Consider the following 21,639-nt stretch of genomic DNA (forward strand, 5'->3'; position numbering starts at 1 on the left):
TAGAGGCTGAAACACACATGATCGAAGATGCTGTATTCCGCTTGTTGGGGCGGAGCTGCTGGCTGAAGAAGGCGAGCAGCTGCCAGGTGCTTTTGACCCACTGTTCATGGATGCCGCCGACAGCCTAGTCCGAAGCATCAGTGGTGAGAGCGATTGGCACATTGGGCAATGGATGCGCCAGCATGGTCATGTTAGCCAGAGCCATTTTCGTGTCCGTGAAAGAATTGACCATCTCCAAGGACCAGTCGACGGCGAGCTTGGCGGGCTTGCATTTGATGTCCTTGTAAAGGGGCTGCATAAGCTGGGCTCCCCAGGGAACGAAGTGATGATAAATGTACACCATGCCCATAAACTCCTGCAGGGCCATTATGGTGAGGGGTCAAGGAAAATCCTTCACGGCCTCCACTTTCGATGGCAGCGGCACCGGCCCGTCCTTCGTGATGCAGTGCCCGAGAAAGTCAATCGAGGACAGCCCGAACTGGCACTTTGCCAGATTGACGATTAGGCCATGCTGGCTGAGGCGTTCAAAGAGAGTCCGGAGGTGGGACACGTGCTCCGTCCTGGAGGTGCTGGCGATGAGAATGTCGTCCAGGTAGACAAACAGGAATGGCAGGTTCCGTATCACGGTGTCCATTAGTCGTTGAAAAGCCTGATCGGCGTTTTTGAGACCGAATGACATGTGGAGGAATTCAAACAGCCTTAACGGATTGATCGCCGTGGTTTTCTGGACGTTCTGGGGCCGGACAGCGAACTGGTGGTAACCCCGAACGAGGTCCAATTTAGAGAAAACAACTTTCCTGGATAGGCGGGCGGAAAGGTCCTGGATGTGAGGAATCAGGTAGCGGTTGGGGTCGTAGCATCGTTGAGGCGCTGGTAATCACCGCACAGGCGCCAACTGTTGCCTGATTTTGGTGCGATGTGGAGTGACGAGGCCCACTGACTTTTCGACCAGCGAATGATGCCGAGGCGTTCCATCCTGTCAAACTCAGCTTTAGCAATGGCGAGTTTCCCCGGGTCGAGGCGCCGAGCGCAGGCATAGACAGGCGGACCGGTGATCGGGATGTGGTGCTTGTTGGCATAAGAACATAAGAACATAAGAAATAGGAGCAGGAGTAGGCCAATCGGCCCCTCGAGCCTGCTCCGTCATTCAATAAGATCATGGCTGATCTGATCCTAACTGCCAATCCACTATCACATAATCATCTCCGGAATCTAACAGAATTAGACACACGAAATAGGAGCAGGATCAGGCTACACGGCCCCTGGGCCCGCTCCGCTACACACAGGGCCATGACCGATCCGAACCTAGACTCATGTCCAAATTCCTGCCTGCTCCCCGTAACCCTTAATTCCCTTTACTTCTAGGAAACTGTCTATTTCTGTTTTAAATTTATGTAATGATGTAGCTTCTACAGGTTTTTGGGGCAGCATATTCCATGGACCTATCACCCTCTGAGTGAAATAGTTCCTCCTCATCTCAGTTTTGAAAGAGCAGCCCCTTATTCTAAGACTATGCCCCCTAGTTCTAGTTTCACCCATCGTCGGGAACATCTCCCCCGCATCCACCCGATCCAACCCCTTCACAATCTTATATGTTTCAATAAGATCGCTTCTCATTCTTCTGAACTCCAATGAGTAGAGTCCCAATCTACTCAACCTCTCCTCATATGTCCATCCGCTCATCCCCGGGATTAACCGAGTGAACCTTCTTTGTACTGACTCGAGAGCAAGTATGTCCTTTCTTAAGTATGGACACCAAAACTGTACGCAGTATTCCAGGTGCGGTCTCACCAATACCTTGTACAACTGAAGCAATACCTCCCTATTTTTATATTCTATCCCCCTAGCAATGAAAGCCATCATTCCTTTTGAGTTTCGTGCACCAGGACCCCCAGATCCCTTTGTACTTCAATGCTTTCCAGTTTCTTGCCATTAAGATAATAACTTGCTCTACGATTTTTCCTGCCAAAGTGCATAACCTCACACTTTCCAGTATTGTATTCCATCTGCCAAATCTCTGCCCACTTACTTAGCCTGTCGATGTCCCCTTGCAGGTTTTTTATGTCCTCCTCACTCACTACTTTCCCTCCCATCTTAGTATCATCTGCAAACTTTGATATGTTACACTCGGTACCCTCCTCCAAATCGTTAATATAGATTGTAAAGAGTTGGGGACCCAGCAGTGACCCCTGCGGAACACCACTAGTTACTGATTGCCAGTCTGAGAATGAACCATTTATCCCAACTCTCTGCCTTCTGTTAGATAGCCAATCCTCTATCCATGCCAGAATATTACCCCCAATCCCGTGATTTTTTATCTTAAGCAATAATCTTCTGTGTGGCACCTTGTCAAATGCCTTTTGGAAGTCTAAATACACTACGACCACTGGTTCCCCTTTATCCACCCTATATGTTACTTCCTCAAAGAACCCCAGCAAATTTGTCAAACATGACTACCCCTTCATAAAACAATGCTGACTTTGTCCTATTAAATTATGATTATCCAAATATCCTGTTACTGTCTCTTTAATAATGGACTCCAAAATTTTACCTACCACAGATGTTAGGCTAACCGGTCTATAGTTTCCAGCCTTCTTTCTACTGCCCTTTTTAAATAAGGGTGTTACATTAGCAGTTTTCCAATCTGCTGGGACCTTTGCCTAGTCCAGGGAGTTTTGGAAAATTATTACCAATGCATCTGCAATCCCTACCGCCACTTCCCTCAAGACCCTAGGATGTAAGCCATCAGGTCCAGGTGATTTATCCGCCTTGAGTCCCATTATTTTACCGAGTACCACTTCCTTAGTGATTTTGATCGTGTTTAGCTCCTCCCCCCCTTTAGCCCCCTTTTTGTCCAGTGTTGGGATATTCTTAGTGTCTTCTACTGTAAAGACTGATGTAAAATATTCATTCAGTGTTTTTGCCATCTCCATATTCCCAACATTAATTTCCCGGCCTCATCCTCTAAGGGACCAACATTTACATTAGCTACCCTTTATCTTTTTATAACGGATGAGAAAGTGGGCTTCCTGCGGTCCGGGAACCCAGCGAGGAGGCGGAAAACTCATCGGAGGCAGAGAGTGCGCTGGACAACTGCATCTTGCCGGAACTGAGCAATCACGGGAGCGAAGTGAAAGTCTCAGCTTTGACCAGAAGGCCATTGGCGCAAGGAAGTCAGCGTCAAGAAGGGGGTTGTGCACTTTCGCTGTAACAAAGTCCCAAGCGAAACGCTGACCGCCAAAACACAGCGCCACCCTCTTTTTCCCAAATGTACGGATGGAACTGCCATTGGCGGCTTCGAGGGCAGTGCCGTGGTTCCCCCCCTTTTGCCTATGGTTGACGCGGCAGGACGCTCACCTGGGCACCCGTGTCGCAGATGTAACGACGTCCAGAGTCAGTGTCTGTAACGAATAACAGACACAACTGAATGGTCGACAGTCATCGTAACTAATGAGTGGGCCTTCGCCTGTCCCAACATGGTAAAGCTGAACGGGGGCCGGTACTTCTTAGCTTTGGGGCCGAACTGCGCATCGTAGAAGCACATGCTTGTGGGCTGCCGCCGTTGGGCTGTGGGGGCAGGGCCCCGCATGGCCACGCAGTTTTGTTGCCCGGAGGAGAAAAATTTGTAGGCTTCCTTGGTCAGGTCACGGAAATCACAAATATGAGAGTTGGCTAAAGCTGACCATACCTGCCCTGGCAGCTGTTGTAGGAACAGTTCTCTGAAGAGGAAGCACGGCTCGTGCTTGCCCAGGAGGGTTAACATGTGGTCCATCAGTTCTGAGGGCTTGGAGTCGCCAAGCCCGGGTAGAGAGAGAAGCTGGTGTGCTCGCTGAGGTTCAGATAGTCCAAAAGTCTCTATGAGGTTCGTTCTCAGCATCGCAAACTTGTGGTGCTCCGGGGGTTCTTCGAGCAGGCTCACGACTCTGGCCGCGGTGGCGCTGCCGAGAGCAGAGATGACGTAATAATACTTCCTGTCGTCCGCGGTGATGTCCCGGTGTGCAAACTGAGCCTCAGCCTGGGTGAACCAAGCAGCAGCCTGTCGTTCCCAAAACTCTGGTAATTTGAGAGTAACAGCGTTCGTTGCCATCCCGGATAAAGGCCTAGAAATTGGGTTTTGGCTTAGCCAGGGCTTTAGCGCCGGAAATTAGTGCCGGCGCTAAGTCCCCTGCGCGTGCCAAAAATTCAGTGGCGCCGCGCCCAAACGGCTGCCGGCGCTACTGAAGGGTCTTAGCGCCTGGAAAAGGGCGCTAACCGCCGTTTCGCGCCGCAATTCCGGTGCTGCAGCACCCGATGCGGTGCGGCAGGCTGGGGAAGTGCAGGCCTCCTCCTTCCGTTAAGGAGGAGCTGCCTGCACCCGGCCGCGGCCCGCGCAAATCTGCTTAAAAATGAGCCCGGCACCTCGGACAAGTGCTGGGCTTGCATCTGTTCCGGGGGTGGGGGGGGAGAGAAGTCCGGGGAGGGAGCTGCGGGCAGGCGGCCGGCGGGAAAGCGGCCGGCCGCCGCGGGGCCTTTAATGCGCCGGCGCTAACTGCAGTAAGGCACCTCTGACAAAACGCTGGTTGCGGCTGCCACGGGCGAGGCGGCCGCAACTCAATTTCGGAGCTCGGGCGGGTTACCACGGCAACCGGGACGCTGCGCACACCGATGGCGTCATCGGTGCCGGCGCAGCGCTACCAGAGCAACGCCGATTTAGGGCCCCAGGGAATTTCACTACTGGCCATAACTCCGGTGCAAGGCCCTCTAGCGCCTCAAATGAGGTGCTAAGGCTACTGAATTTTCAGCCGAAAGTCTTTGGAAACGTTCAAAAGAGAAACGGGGTCACCAATGTAGGAGTCGCTGGAAACAAACAGTCTGCGAGACTTTCATAGCAGCAAAGAAAAAGGCGTGTTAGCTTTATTAACTCTCCGCATTGACTGAGGGACTCGAGCTGGTCGCAGGGCTATGACGACATCACACAATCGACGACACTTAAAGGGACCCTGCCACTACAACCCAACCAAGTTCCGTACATAATGTGGAGCGATAACAACATTGGCTATACATAGTGAATTGTGTTACTGTCCCTATGTGGTCGCTGCCACAAGGTTATCCACTTTGGTGTCAAAAACAGGAAGGCAGATTATTATCTGTATGGCAATAGATTGGGTGAACTGGAAGTGAAACGAGACCTGTGTGTCCTTGTGCACCAGTCACTGAAGTTAAGCATGCAGGTGCAGCAGGCGGTTAAGAAGGCTAATGGTATGTTGGCCTTCATAGCGAAAGGGTTTGACTACAAGAACAAGGATGTCTTGCTGCAGGCGTACATGGACTTGGTGAGACCACATCTTGAGTATTGTGTGCAGTTTTGTTCGCCTTATCTGAGGAAGGATATTCTTGCCATGGAAGGAGTTCACTGAAGATTCACCAGGCTGATACCTGGGATGGCAGGAATGACGTATGAGGAGAGATTGGGTCGATTGGGCTTGTACTCGCTGGAGTTTAGAAGAATGAGAGGGGATCTCATTGAAACTTATAAAACTCTGGCAGGATTGGAGAGACTAGATGCAGGAAGGATGTTCTCGATGGTCGGGGAATCCAGAACCAGGGGTCACAGTCTAAGGATAAGGGGTGGGCCATTTGGGACAGTAATGAGGAGGAAGTTCTTCACCCAGAGAGTGGTGAACAAGTGGAATGCCCTACCACAGAAGGCAGTACAGGCCAATTCTTTAAATATATTCAAGAAGGGAGTTGGATATATTTCTTAAGGCCAAAGGGATCAAGGGGTATGTGGAGAAAGCAGGGACCGGGTACTGAACTTGGATGATCAGCCATGATCGCATTGAAAGATGGAGCAGGCTAGAGGGGCCGAGTGGCCTGCTCCTGCTCCTATCTTCTATGTTTCTAATATTCACAAAAGAGTCACTGCGCTCAGCGCTTGTCTGTATCAATTAATGCTGAACACACAGGCATACACTTTGCTCTCAGTGACACCACTAATCATAGAATCATAGAAGGATACAGCACAGAATGAGGCCATTCGGTCCATCGTCCCTCTGCCTTAGATTTGGAATACTTCCTAAAGTGTGATGCCCCGAATTACACACCTTACTCCAGCTGGCACATAACCAGTGAGGTGTAAAGGTTTATCATAACGGCCTTACTTTTGTTCTCTGTGCCTCTATTCTCTGTGCCTCAATCATTACCGCCACCTTCAAAGGATTGTTTACATAGACTCCTGCCTCCTCCATCCCGTTGAAAATTATGCCTTGTTATTTATATTGTCTCTCCTCATTCTTCCTACCAAAATTCTTCACTTCACACTTCTTTGTGTTAAATTTCATCTGCAATGAATCTCCCCATTTCAACAGCCTGATTTTGCCCATCTCAAGCGTATTTAATACCAAGCTCGGTGCTCACTATTTTTACGATTTGTGAGAAATCTGCAAACGTTTAAATTATGATTTGTATACGCAAGTCCAGGCCATTAATATTTTGGATCGCAAAATAAGTCTGTATTGCATTGTGAATGGATTGTCAATACTTCTTCTATTCGAATTACAGGTCTACCCAAACCATTTATATCAGTGGATTCCAGTGTTGCTCTGAAGGGTGGAAATGTTACTTTTAACAGTACAACCTCCCGGGACATTACTGGCTTCACATTTTACTTATATAGGCTCGGAGAAAAGAACTACTCAGACGACCAGCCTGCGGCTGCAGGAACCGATTATGTCACCTTCACTATCAATAATATAGATCACGCCGAAGGAGGACATTACAGCTGTCTGTATAAGGGGAATGTGGAGGGAAAACAGCTAACATCGGCTCTGAGTGACCCGGTATATATATCTGTAAGAGGTGAGTGAGATTCATACATTCAGTTTATTTCTTTTCCATTTAGGCTGAAAGAGTTGTTTTATTTATCGAATGCAGTAGGAATGAATGAATAAATGAATGAGTGAATAACTGAATAAATGAATCAATTACTGACTCAATGAATTTATGAGTAAAATAGTTAAAAATGCAATCAGTTATTAAACCAATTAATGAATCAACCAGTCACATTTGACAATGTCCCATCTACATTCAGCGCTATCCAATGATATGATGTTTTAAAGGATTGAAAAAATGTCTCTCCTCCTGTTGTTGCGTTTTTCCCAGAAACACACCGGGCTTAGCTTTGAGCAATAAATTTGATGCTACATCCTATATTTCTTGAGATGGACATTTTAAATTGTAGTTAAATGTCACTGTCAGCGAACCGCCTTCTCCCAGAACCAGTGTGCAAAAATCAGACCTACGAGATTTTGGAGAATGCTTTTTATATTTAATTTGTTAGCGGTTGTTGCAATTTCTCTTTGAAAATTTTGCGGTTACCGCCAGGAAAACGCAGAATTTCAGATGTCCCTCGCTCTCGCCATCTGCACTAAATGATTCCAAACACAGATCTGTCAAGAGCGATGCAATTAATTTCAACAGTTGCCACTGGATTCTTCCTATGCTTGTTTCAATCACATTCACAACATACTCCGTATTATCCACAATGTAACGGCAAATTTAAAGGACCGCTCTGTCTTGCCTTGCAACGATCAGTTTATTCCCATTGCAGTAAGAGAGAGATGGACAAAATCACACAAACGCACTCACATATACAAAATAATACACATACATACACACACACACAGCCAAAAACAAAGTCAGAAACACACACTCACTTATACACACGCAAAAAAATTAAACACACAGTCAAAAATAATATTCACACACACACAGACACACACACACTCTCTCTCACACACATACATCACATACATACACACACAAACACTCACACACACTCACAAACTCACACATGCACACGGAAATGTGCACAATCTCAAACTCACACACACACTCACACACATGCACAAACGTACATACATACTCACATACGCGCACGCAAAGAGACACACACACAAAAAACGCTCACACTCTCCCACATGCACTCTGGCAGACACACCCACATACGCACACACAAAAATGCACACATTCACTCACACTCGCACACACACACATATGCACACATTCACACACTGACACAGCCACATACACACATACACAAACGCACAACCTCACATACACTAATACACTCTAAAACTCACAAAACATTCCGCTTTATCCATATTGTATTCCGCCTGAGGTTCCCTGTTTATCAGATGCAGGAATGGAGAAAATAAACCAGCAGTTTGTGGAATCTACCTTCCCTCATCCCCTGATTACTCTGCTGCCTAATGGGCGCCAGTGATACTCTGCTGGAAATATCCGCCAAACTGGTTCGAACAGCTTTCGGTCTGTAAATAGCCATGCCCTTAGATTTTTACATAAATCTTTAAAACATACAAGCAATGAATCAAATAAATTTAAATGGCAGTGGCTGCTGCCGGTACAATCCCAAGAATCCAATGATGCAGTATTCCACAACGACAGCAACAACTTCCACTGATAAAGAGCCTTTAACGTTTTAAAACGTCTCAAGCAGCTCCACAGGTGCAGTTATCAAACACAAGGATAAAGAGCGACATAAGGAGATATTAGGGCAGGGGACCTACCGATTAGTCAAAGAAGTAAGCTTTATCAAGCGTGTTAAAACGAGGAAAGAGAGTTAGAGATTCGTAGAGGTTTTGGAAGGGAATTCCAGAGCTCAGGGACCAGGCAGCTAAAGCACGGCCACCACTAGTGGAGCGAATAAAATCAAGGATGCTCAAATTTACAGAGTTGGAGGACCGCAGATATCTTGATGTCTTGAAGGGCTGGAGGAGGATATTGAGATCTGGACTGGTGAGGTGTTGGAGGGGTTTGAACACGAGGATGAGAATGATAGTGCTGTAGGACGTTACAGAGATAGTGAGGGGCGAGTGCCATGGAGAAATATGAAAATGAGGGTGAGAATTGTAGGGCTGGAGGAAGTTGCAGCGATAGGGAGGTGTGAGGTCATGTGAGGATTTGAACACAAAGTTGAGAATTGTAGGGCTGGAGCTATTTACAGAGACAGGGAGGGGGCGAGGGCTATGGAGGGACTGGAACACATGTGTGAGAATTGTAGGGCTGGGAGAGGCTACAGAGATAGGGAGGGCTGAGGTGATGGATTGATTTGAACACGACTGTGAGAATTGTAGAGGTGGAGGATTACAGAGATTGGAAGCGGGCAGGGCCACGGAGGGATTTGAACACGATGGTGAGAATTGTAGGGGTGGAGGCGGTTACAGAGATGGGGTGGGGTCGAGTGCCATGGAGGGATTTGAACATGAGGGTGAGAATTGTATGGCCGCAGAATGTTACAGAGATAGCGAGGAGGCGAGGGCCATGGAGTGATTTGAAGAGGAGGATGAGAATTGTAGGGGTGAGGAGGTTACACAGGTAGGGAGGGGGCGAGGGCCATGGCGGAGAATGAGAATTGTAGTGCTGAATGATATTACTGTGATAGGAAGGGGGCGAAGGCCATGGAGGGATTTGGGCACGAGGTTAAACATTTTAGGGCTGGATGGTATTACTGAGATAGATAGAGAGCAAGGTCGATGGAGGGACTGGAACACGAGGGTGAGAATTGTAGAGATGAATGATATTACTGAGATAGGGAGGGGCGAGGGTCATGGAGGGATTTGGAAACGACGTTGAGAATTTTAGGGCTGGATGATTTTACAGAGACAGGGAGGGAGCGAGGTCCATGGAGGGATTTGAAGAGGAGGAAGAGAATTATCGGGGTGGAGGATTTCACAGAGTTAGGTTGTGGGCGAGGGTCATGGAGGGATTCCAACACGAGGTTGTGAATTGTAAGGCTGTATGATGCTACAGTGATAGGGAGGGGGCGAGGACGATGGGGGGATTTGAAATCAAAAATGTCCATTTATAATGGCTGCCTTGTCTGAACGGGAGCCAATGTAGATCAGCGAGCAGGAGGGTGAATGGGAATCAGTGCGATTTAGGATACGGGCAGCAGAATTTTGGATAAACTCAAGTTTATGTAGGGTGAAACACCAAGAAATGGAATGTGATTAAAGTCTTCCCCGAGTGAGTGTGTCCCTGATAATTAATGCTGATTGAGATTATCATGATAGCTCTGTACTTTCCAGGCATAGGTTAGATACGATTACAGAATAACCCTGCACTTGTGTTTGCAGTGGAAACTGGAACATTACCCATTGAAATTCTCTCTGTCTTTGTTCTTCTAGGTTACTACTTATTTTATTATTCAATCTCAATTCGTTTGTGTCTCGCCGCATTTATCCTCATTGGGACACTGATTATTCTGGCAATAGAGTGCAAGCTGATAAAGGCAAAGAAACATCGTGACGGTACGTTTGAATAATTTACTGAATCTCCACAATATTTCATACTGTATTTAAGTCAGAAAGGAAGATGTTTTGCTTTTCACACCGTGCTATAAATAAGTATTATTAAATGTCGACACTCTGACTAAAGTTTGTCCCGATGCTGAAAATAAAGGGCCGGATATTGTTTCTCTTTGATATAATATGCGCACAATACTTCTATAATCTTTGAAAGTGCAAGAGGCGATAAAGACAACAAAGAGCTGATGGTTGGCGGGAACCTGACAGAAAGTGGCGGAGTTGTAATAACCAGCGAATTAAGTGCAATCAGATTGGTAATTTGTGAATTCCCTTAAATTGTCTACATCGATTATATCTGAATCAAAATATCTTTCAGTTTATTGATATTTACCAGTTGCAATTGCCAGTTGCGACAGAACTCTTTGAGTTTACTGTTCAGCCCAGTTGCCAACAATCAGAATGTTCTATGCTGCCTTTTACATCTATATGCAAAATTATGCTAAACTCATTGCAACACTTTTAAAAATCTGGAACTCCAGTTACTCAAAATGCACCATTTAAATGGTAATTATCGCTTCACTGTGCAAGAAGAGTCAACGCATACACATTCTTTGATAAGATGACCGTCATCCCTTTTACCCATACAAAGAGATGGTTAACATTCTACCATTAACTACAATTGCTGGATTTTATCCATTAATAATCAATCAATTACTAACTGACTCAGGTAGTGGTAGCAAGGAGCAGACAGTTTATTTGAGAGTGTCAGATAAACACATGCCGAAATAAGTAATTTTACATGTTATAGACATGTGCTAGAAAATTGCCTGTGACCTGGCCCAAGATCAGGTGATGAATACTTTTTTACACATTCAAGGTTGAGACATGGTGGAAAAGAGAAATTTGGCTCCACAGCGCCACCGACGGGATGTTTATAAGTAACTGCAAGGGGATGCCCTGAACTCATTACAGCCAAAATTTGTACATGAAATGCAAGCACTCAGAAAAGTTTTTTAATAATGATAGTGAATGGTTAGTGGCGTTGCCCATAATCACTTTTGAACCTAAGTTGTTTCGTAATTTTAAGAACTGGTGATGAATTAGGGAGAAGGAATTGAGAATTTAATGCAGAGCACAACCTCGTGGCAAGAAGCTTTGCTTTTCACATGAGCGTTGAATTTGCAAAATTTTATTGGAAATATTGAAATGTTAATTTGCCACAGCAAATGTCCACACAAGAGCCTGATCGAAAAGTAAGTCAACTGGAAATAGGTCATGTGAACCGGAAGTGTGCTCCCGAATAATATGTAGTTGTATGTTCGATTAGTGTCATGAAGATATCAGTGACAGTCCACCACTTGCTGAGCAGCCTTGATGATACCAATTTACTTTCTCTTTTGGTAGGAGATGTTACTGCAGGAAAACCTTCTGTCCAAAGTGGCGATGATGAAACTGCATTCTAATCAGCCCATATTCAAGATGTTAGATACATGTGACATTATCTCAAAAACAGTGTCTGAAAGTAAACCAAATCGGAAACACTTAAATTTGATATCAAACATGGATATTCGATATTTTCCCCTCTTTCTATCAATACTTTCGGGATGTCTGTGTGAGAGAGAGTCAGACAGAAGAATCATTTTCTCTTATGATTCACATCCATAACGATAAAATAAGCTTTTACAGCATTCACTTTTGCAATTACTCAAAATTCAGTACAATAGTTGCCCTCAATGTGTGGTACGAATGCAATATTGTCTCTCGCCTTTTGTAGACGGTTCACTACTCCCGAGTTGGTGGAACTGAACCTGCATTTAAGCTTTCGTTGAGTATTACTTGTTTCAAGTTGTAACTTAGCTTCACTTGCATATTTTTAAAGAGAAATTTGAGTTGGCCAAATATAATCTGTGAATTACATGACGTTTGTTCTTGAATAACCAGAGCATGTTACATAGAGTGATAAATAAATACAGAGCCAGACAGAGAGAGATGGAGAGACAAACAAGCGGACAGACATCCATAAATGAATGAGTGAATGAATGAACTGATAGCTGAATACTGTTAATTTAAGATATGACACTTCTCACCTGTAATTACATTTTTGCTAAAAAAAACTTTCATCACTAAACTTTGGAAAAGTATTACGTGCTGATCCATCGAATCAAATTGTTGCATTGGTTCAATAAAATGTGACTCAATCCTGTTTCGTTCTTTTTTATAATGAAACTAGTTGGAGTGCCCGGTGGTGCCGAGGGAACTCAAGAACGCTGTGCCATGTTTATAAAACTGTTTATAAAGCTGCTAGGATTGAAGAACTCTTCCTAACCATGCAGGAGTGATATAACATTATTCACAATCTTTCAGTGTATGAGTTGAAAACGGAAATAAAAGATACTATCTCACTCATTTAGAGGTCAGTTTAGAAATGAACAGTGAACATTTATGCCAATAATAATGTAGAACAATACAACATTTTACAATATGGTGGAGTTACAACCAAAAACTGAGTGAATGCTCGTTCTGGTAAATGTTTGCAAACCCAATGGGTTTGGTATTGTACAGAGTGATTTTATATTCAATAAAAATTTATTCAATTGTTAACATTGTTAAATCCGTTATCTTGTAGTAGGTATGCAGCCTCTCAGATCTTGTAGAGTGCTGTTGAGTTCTTGAAGTGCCCTCTGGTGGGTCTTTGTACACTCATACTACACAATGAGTTTAGACTTTGGAAGCAGCTCAGCAGTTGCTGTGGTAATGTTACACACTGGGTGTTGTTGTCTATTGAGATCCAGAGGGAGAGGAAAGGTTGAGTGGGCATTGCGATCTCCTTGGAGAAGAGTTGCAGCGATTCCTGATGAGGCAACAGCCAGTGCAATGAATACCTTAGAGCGAAGGATGGCCACAAAGAGATGTTGTAGCATTTTGGGGGAGTAAGACAGAGCAGCTTCTGTCATCGTTGGATGGCAACGAATGTGATCCTGAAGGAGTCCTCTGTTTCTGCAAGCTTTTGCAAAGGAGGCACAGAGATGGCCATTGAGAGTTTTGAGGTAATTAAATGAGATTCGGCCAGTAACCTCATGGAGGAGTAGATGAAGGTGAGAGCACTCTGCGTTATTGGACTGCCCGTTGATAGACAACATTTCAGTTTTTCCTGACGGTGTTAAAATGAACAGATTCCTGGATGCAGCAACTCTTGAACATGCTGCGTACAACTGGCCATGTGAAAAACAGGGCGTGAGTAAGTTGATGCCAGCAACGTTCAAAGTCTGCCCCGGGCCTTGTTGATTGACATAGCAAAATAAATTCTCAGAGGGAACTGTTGCCTTCTGAATTGAAAGTGCAAGTCAGTTGGTATCATAGGAATGCAAGGAATGAGAACATCCTACCCTCTGGCACAGCCTGAGATGATGGTACCCTCAATGAGATTTGGCATGAGCTTTTTGACTGCCAGGCTGGTTCCATTGCACAACTTTGGTGGAGATATGTTTCTTAGGAGCATGATGGGGGTGCCTTCCTTCAGTACGAGTTCGTGAGGAGGCGTTCCTGAAGGCTGCAATGAGTTGAGGAACTCAATGGGTAATGTACCGCACCAGCACGGTCACAAACAGTATCAACGCTTTTGTAAATTTGCTCTTGGCCATGGAGTTTTTGAAGAAGGAGCATGTTTATGTGTTTGACAGTATCATTCCTGGGTGCAAGTATTGACCGTTCACACAGCCAGTTGTGATCTTTGAAGTGATTGAGGAGGTTTAGATACACGTTTGAGATCAAGTCATCAACTGTTTTTACTTGACTGCCAAAGTCTGGAGGAATTGTTATTTGTCCACTGCTGTCAGTGGGCAACTTTCCTTCTCCCAATTGTAGTAAAAGTCGTGCAAAGGATTGTGACATCTCGTCAACATGCATATGAACACGCATGTTTGTCGTCAAATGGACTGTTTGCACATGTGGCCACAGATGGGATGCCTTCAGACATGCATTGAGTTCATCTGCAGGTGTTCCCCTGGGGACAACTGGCAGGATTTGGAGGAAATCACCTGCCAGCAACAGTGCGATGCCACCCATCAGCATATCGTTGCCTCTCAGATCTTAAAGAGTTCTGTTGACTGCTTCAAGTTCCCTCTTGTGGGCCATTGTACACTCATCCCACACAATCAATCGAGACTTTTGAAGCATCTCAGCAACACCAGTACATTTGCTAATGTTACACACTGGTTCTTCTTGTCTTGTCAGATCCAGAGGGAGAGCAAAGTTTGAGTGGGCAGTGCGACCTCCTTGCAGAAGAGTTGCAGCGAATCCTGATGAGGCAACAGCCAGTGCAATGAATCCCTTAGAGCGAACCGTGGCCAGCAAAAGATTGATCAGGAATGTCTTTCCTGTTCCACCAGGGGCATCGAGGAAGATAATGCCAGCAGTGTTGCTTTCCACCATATCGAGAACCAACCTATAGCTCTGTTTCTGGTCTGGAAGCAATTTAGGCTCAGTGACTGTGACAAAGGAGGTCAGTTCCTCAACATTGTAGGTGGTTTCTCTGAGGACCTCTCTGCTGAGACCTGGAGAATCATTCCTATTGGGAGATGGAAGGTTCAACTGAGTCAGAGACTTGCCAGCCAATGCCAAAGTCTTGTCCTCCTAAATGATCAATGCCTGATTGTACATCGCATCCGTGAAGTTGAGTGCCAATTTGGGGTTGGCTCTGCCAAGTCGGCTTAAGATGTTTTCCATGAGGCTGCCTTTGTGATCTTCCCACAATTTCATCGGGTTGGAATGTCTGCAGAGGGCATTTATAATGGCAACGAGTTTTCGTAGCCTATTGCGGGAGTAAGACAGTTCAGCTTCTGTCATCGTTGCATGCCAATGACTGTCACCCTCAATGAGTCCTCTCCTGCGGCAAGCTTCTTGAAAAGACTCAAAGAGATGGCCATCGGCAGTCTTGAGGTCATTAAATGATGTGGGGCCAGCAACCTCATGGAGGAGTAGACGAAAGTGAAAGCACCCTGTGTTGTTTGGATGGACCGTGTAGATTCTGCCAAGTGCATCTGATGAGTACACCCCTGTATGACCAGGAACTTCCTTCTGACCTGCTCCAGGGCGCCGAGCCCGCCATGTCTTGTTTGGCTGCCAGGTGTAGTACTTGGGCACCTGATGATAGAAAAGTGTCTTGGCAAAGTCATTCGTTTGGCACAACTCAAGGAATGCTGTAAGTTTTGTCTTTGGTGGTCCCTCGGCACGTTGGCTGGCATTTGCAGGTCGGAATCAAACCCTTTTTTCATTTTCCAAGTTAACATCCAATTTAGTGACAGTGGGGTAACGGTCGTGGATGTCAAATCCAAAAGTTCGCCAGGCTGCCTCATTGCTGCAGATGTAACGGCCCATCAGATGTGTGGTGATCTCATCATTTTGATTCTGCTGTCCAGCCTCTTCAAGATCAAAGACAGCTTGGTCACTGCCCTTATGGAGGTACTCGCACACATATTTGATAGACTTAACTGAGTGGCAGTACTCCACATTGATGTGAAACTTGAAGAAATTGGATAGGAGTGTACAGTAAGAACAATCCGACGGTTGTCAACTTCAAATGTCTGTCTTTGCTGTGTTGTCTGAGTTGACGGACCAGGTTGACTTGAGTGGCTAGATTTTTTAGTTCGCATTCTTACCTCAGTGCTGAAACCTCCACTGTCTTTGCCCCTTCTCCTGTACAAAGGATAGCCTTCATCCCCATGCTGAGTTTCTTCGCGGAGTGGCTTTGGTACCCTTTTGTACATGCATTGTTTTTCATGCAGCGAGAAAAAGGGTTGTGTCGCCCACAAGGACCAGGAATCATATTTTTTACAACAACATCAAAGAGGATTGGATCCTGGACCTTATCGGTTAGCTCTGTAGAGATGAAGGAATCAATTTGATTGGGGTGAATCTTTGCCTGAAGCCAGAGTAACAGATGAACATGAGGAAGTCCTCTCTTCTGCCACTCAATGCTGTACATGTAGCAATTGTTTGCACCAAAAATTTTGCCCACAGTCAGGAGTTTGAGCAGTTTTTTAACTCCTAAGGTTGAAGACCCGTGCTATGAGCTCATGCCTTTCAGTACCAGCTTTGGGTGGGAACTCCTGCCACTGGGGATTGCAAGTCATGGTGATGAAGAGGTCAAGTCTGCCATAGATTCTGACATAGGTCATGGCATGTTGCGTGTGCTCATGCATGTACCTAGGACCTCCAACGAAGATGGATGGTAGGATGATCAGTTGACCAATGTCCTCAGTGTTGCCATCATTGGCCACAGCATCTCGTAAGTGTATATAGTCTGTGACTCTCAAATGGTTTTGGTTATTCCGGAACCAATTAAGCCACTCTCCTTCTATTTTCGCATACATGTCAGTGAGGAACTGGTGGAGAAGTCGTCCACACTGAAGCAGGTGGTTTGAAGCAGTTTCTCGTTCCATCAGCCTGTATGAATAGAATTCCATGGCAGAAACCATCTTTTGCCTTTGGGCTGTAGGTGGCACACCAGTTTTATGGTCAACATGTGGGATCTTGTTGTAAGCATCATATCCATCTTCCCCATGGCAAAACAAAAGCTGGTATTGCAGAGGAGCATATGACCTGTGATGCTCAGAAATTCTTTTGAGTGGACCACCTCTGATAACAAGACAATGTCCCGTTGTTCAAATTCTTGGCCCACAATGACAATGGCTACCTCTTTGGTGGTCGGAGCATTGAAGCATTGCTTATGTTCACCTGCAGGAGTCTTGTCAGCTTTGAAGACAACTTTGAGGTCTTCATTTGTTGTTGGTTCGATGGCTGTTTTGAAACTGTTAACATATGGGTTTTGGTGATGAAGCATGCGCTGTAACTTAAGCAAAGTTTCAAGCTTGATTTGGTGTTGATGTGCGGGGAGTACAGCAGCTTCCCTGCGGCGATTGGCTTGCTCTTCGTCATCACCCAAAAGTAGATTTGCAGAAACTGAGGTCTTTCGTTTGGGAGAGGAAGTAGTGAGCCAACGGTATGGTACACCTGTCCATGAACTTTAAAATTTGGGCAAAATCCTGATTCATGCACTCTGTTTGCACCAAAAGATGTCATTGCAAAGCAGTTGTTGTACTTTCTGATGTGAGTGAGGAAATGTGTTGAAGCTGGATTTCGGCCGAACAGAAGTGAGTGTAGGGGTTCAGGCGGAGCTGTTAGTGTTGGAAGTTTAACCTTTCCTCCATTGCAGCATATCCCAGCAATTTCTCCTTCCCACTTCAGAGTGCCACAGTGAGGGCAAATTACGGTCATCTTGCCAATGGTGACTGTGTGGTCTGCTTCATAATTGCTGGTGGGTGTATAGGAGAAGGCTGCTCGGAGCCAATGACTCCAAATGTCAGCACTGGCAATGCCCCTCCATCTATTGGCGGTCTGGCGACGTGCCCGAGTCTGGTCAGGAGTCTCTGAGGCAAAGGTTTGGGCATGTTTCGACCGGTCATGAGCTTGCCATGAGTGAGTCTGGTCAGTAGTCTCTGAGTCTATGGCTTGGGCATGTCTCCTCTGGTCATGAGCTTGACGTGACTGAGTCTGGTCAGGAGCCTGTGAGGCTATGGCTTGGGCATGTCTCGTCCGGTCATCAGCTTGACGTTATAGAATCTGGTCAGGATTATCTGACGCTCTGGTTTGGGCACGTCTCATCCGGTCATGAGCTTGACGTGAGTGAGTCTCGTGAGGCTATGGCTTGGGCATGTCTCGTCCGGTCATCAGCTTGACGTGACAGAGTCTGGCCAGGATTCTCTGACGCTGTGGCTTGGTCAAGTCTCGTCCGGTCATCAGCTTGACGTGACTGAGTCTGGTCAGGAGTCCGTGAGGCTATGGCTTGGGTATGGCTTGGGCATGTCTCGTCCAGTCATGAGCTTGACGTGAGTGAGTCTGGTCAGGAGTCTGTGAGGCTAAGGCTTGGGCACGTCTCGTTCGGTCATCAGCTTGACATGCCCGAGTCTCGTCAGGAGTCTCTGAGGCTCTTTTAGTCTTGTTTCGGGACGCATCAGAAGTGCTGGGTGTAAGTCTCCTGCGTTTTCTTGGGGTCATGCTTTTATGAAAAAAGAAAAACAATTTTTATTATATTATATAGATAAATGTGTTTGTCTGTCTGTCAGGGAAAGGGAGAGAGTGGGGGAGGAGAGGAGAGGAGAGAGGGTGAAGAGAGAGAGAGAGGGGGTGAGGAGACGGGGGAGGAGAGAGGGGGAGGAGAGAGAGGGGGGAGGAGAGAGAGGGGGTGGAGGAGAGAGGGGGGAGGAGAGAGAGGGGGGAGGAAAGAGAGTAGGGGAGGAGAGGGGGGAGAAGAGATGGGAGGAGGAGAGAGACAGAGGGGGAGGAGAGACAGAGAGGGGGAAGGAGAGAGAGGGGGAGGAGAGAGAGAGAGGGGGAGGAGAGAGTGAGAGTGTGGAGGAGGGAGAGAGAGGGGGGAGGAGAGAGAGAGGGGGAGGAGAGAGAGAGAGGGGGGAGGAGAGAGATAGTGGAGGAGAGAGAGGGGAGAGGAAAGTGAGAGGGGGGAGGAGAGAGAGAGGGGGGAGGTGAGAGAGAGAGGGGGAGGAGAGAGAGAGGGGGAGGAGAGAGAGAGAGGGGGAGGGGAGATATAAAGGGGAGGAGAGAGAGAGAGGGGGAGGAGAGAGAGAAGGGGGGGAGGAGAGAGCAAGAGTGTGGGAGGAGACAGAGCGAGGGGGAGGAGAGAGAAAGGGGGGAGGAGAGAGAGAGAGGGGGAGGAGAGAGTGAGTGGTGGGGAGGAGAGAGAGAGAGGGGGGATGAGAGAGAGAGAGCGGGGGAGGAGAGAGAGAGGGGGGAGGGGATAGAGAGGGGGGAGGAGGGAGCAAGAGGGATGGAGACAGAGAGAGGGGAGGAGAGAGAGAGGGGTGAGGAGAGAAAGAGAGGGGTGTAGGGCGAGGGGGGAGGAGAGAGAGGGCGGGAGGAGAGAGAGAGGGGGGAGGAGAGAGAGATGGGGAGGAGAGAGAGGGGGAGGAGAGAGAGAGAGGGTGGAGGAGAGAGAGAGGGGGAGGAGAGAGAGAGGGGGAGGAGGGGGGAGAGGGGGAGGGGTTTAGTGGGGGGTAGGGGGGAGGAGAGGGGGGATGCGTAGGGGGAGGAGAGGGGGAGGGGGGAGAGGGGGGAGAGGGGAGGGGGTGAGGGGGAGGGGGGAGAGGTGGGGAGAGGGGTTGTTATGGGGTGGGAGAGGGGGGAGGGGCTGGGGAGAGGGGGGGCGGGGGAAGGCGGGGAGAGGGGTGTAGAAGGGGGAGGGGGGAGTGGGGGGGAGAGGGGAGTGGGAGGGGAGGGGGTGGGAGAGGGCTGGAGGGGAGGGAGAAGGGGTGAGTGGGGGAGAGGGGGGAGAGGAGGAAGAGAGACATAGAGAGAGAGAGAGAGGGAGATTGAGAGAGGGAAGGAGCTGCCTTTACTTCCAGCTTCCCTGTTTGCTGTTGCTCGGTGATGTGAAGAGAAGGAGCCGATTGGCAGGGGGGAAGGAGAGAGAGGCGGAGGGCAGGAGTGAGGGCGAAGTGGAGGAGAGACAGGGTTGAGGGTGGAGAGGAGAGGGGCAGGGAAGGAGAGGGGAGAACAGGGGTGAGAAGAGAGGGAAGGGGGAGGGGGGAGCGAGTGGGTCAGGGAAACACCAATTTTTTTTTAAAGTGTTGTGAAGAACTGCGGACGCCATTTAGGGTGTTATTTTTTCTTTTTAAAGAAGTGGTTAGCAGGGAGAGCGCGCGATGCTTGGGGAAAGACCGGAATTTTTTTTTTCTTTAAAGTGGTGTGAAGAACGGCGGATGCCATTTTGGGTGTTTTTTTTTCTTTTTATAAAGTTGTTAGCAGTGAGAGCGCGCAATGCTCGTGAAAAGACCAATATAACATTTTTTTTTTAAGTGGTGTGAAGAACGGCGGAGTCCATTTTGGGTGGTTTTTTTTCTTTTTAAAAAAGTGGTTAGCAGAGAGAGCGCACGATGCTCGGAAAAAGAACGTTTTAGGTGTTTTTTTATCTTTTTAATGAAGTGGTTAGCAGGGAGAGCGCGCGATGCTCGGGGAAAGACCAAATTTGTTTTTTTTTAAGAAGTGGTGTGAAGAACGGCGGACGCCATTTTGAGTGTTTTTTCTTCTTTTTAAAAAGTGGTTAGCAGGGAGAGCGCGCGATGCTCGGGAAAAGATAGAATTTTTTTTTAAAAGGTGTGTGAAGAACGGCGGACGTCATTTTGGGTGTTTTTTTTTCTTTTTAAAAAAGTGTTTAGCAGGGAGAGCGCGCGATGCTCAGGGAAAGACCAACATTTTTTTTAAAATAAAAAGTGGTGTGAAGAATGGCGGACGCCATTTTGGGTGTCTTTTTTTCTTTTTAAAAAAGTGGTTAGCAGGGAGAGCGCGCGATGCTCGGGAAAACACCGAACTTTTTTTTTTAAGTGGTGTGAAGAACGGCGGACGCCATTTTGTGTGTTTTTTTTCTTTATAAAAAATGGTTAGCAGGGAGAGCGCGCAATGCTCGGGAAAAGACCATTTTTGTTTTAAAGTGGTGTGAAGAACAGCGGACGCCATTTCCGAAATGTCTTTCTTTTTTTTTTTAAAAAGTGGTTAAACTGCTCCTACAACACCCAAAATTTTTGTTTTTTAAAAAGAAGCACTCCTAATAAAACATCAGAAATTTCACTCACTTCTCAATCCTCCAACTGGCTCACGTGTAATCACTCCAGTGTCCATCTCTTTGTTGAGCAAAGAAGGCTAAACTAATTTATTTATAGTCTCTGAAGGATTAGGCCCCACCTAGAAAATAAACAAACAGAAAGTGGGAATGAAGATGGCGGCCACTCACCTGAGCTTAGAATGATTTGTCCCGCCCAAATACATAATGAAATGGCCCCTGTGACGCACCGATTGATCAAATATCATGTCACTCAATGCTATCCCCTGCAGGATTGGTGAACCATCATGTCACTCAACGCTAATGAGCGGATTTTGTCCTTTTTTTGAAAGTTTTTTTATACTGTCGGAACAATTTTTGTCCGACGAAAAAGTAAATACACCTATAAGAGTCCCCTAATGATAAGCAGTCCTTTGATATAACATATGTGTAGGTACGCTCTGTAACTTTTGATTGCATAGCCGGAAAGACAGACGGAATGACGGAAAGACAGACAGAATGACAGATCTATAAATAAATGCAACACATCTATAAATAAGATGTGTTGCACAATTCTGCATGCTCAGTGCCCCCATTTAATTATTGTATCTCTCCCACTTATTGTTCATTCTGCATGAAGATCACGTTTGCTAACTGTTGGCAAGGAAGGGTCCGAGAATTACAATTTAACTTTGAAATATTTCAGATTGACAATAAAAATGT

General features: G+C 46.6%; 2 protein-coding genes across 2 annotated transcripts in view; one reads left to right on the top strand and one right to left on the bottom strand.

The window, feature by feature from the left end:
- LOC147088164 (alpha-1B-glycoprotein-like) overlaps positions 1-11,770 on the top strand; it is a 47,144-nt gene extending 35,374 nt beyond the window's left edge. The window contains exons 6-8 of the mRNA XM_085977751.1: positions 6,541-6,837; positions 10,188-10,310; positions 11,712-11,770. Of these exons, the coding sequence (XP_085833877.1) occupies positions 6,541-6,837; positions 10,188-10,310; positions 11,712-11,770 (479 nt within the window). The remainder of the gene's footprint in view (positions 1-6,540; positions 6,838-10,187; positions 10,311-11,711) is intronic.
- Positions 1-21,639, bottom strand: part of LOC147088163 (Fc receptor-like protein 5) — a 162,501-nt gene that overhangs the window by 54,017 nt on the left and 86,845 nt on the right. The window lies entirely within an intron of this gene.

Source organism: Somniosus microcephalus, unplaced genomic scaffold (assembly GCF_052327205.1).
Source record: "Somniosus microcephalus isolate GS21.2 unplaced genomic scaffold, FLI_Smic_1.0 unresolved_chr5, whole genome shotgun sequence".
Taxonomy (NCBI): Eukaryota; Metazoa; Chordata; class Chondrichthyes; order Squaliformes; family Somniosidae; genus Somniosus; species Somniosus microcephalus.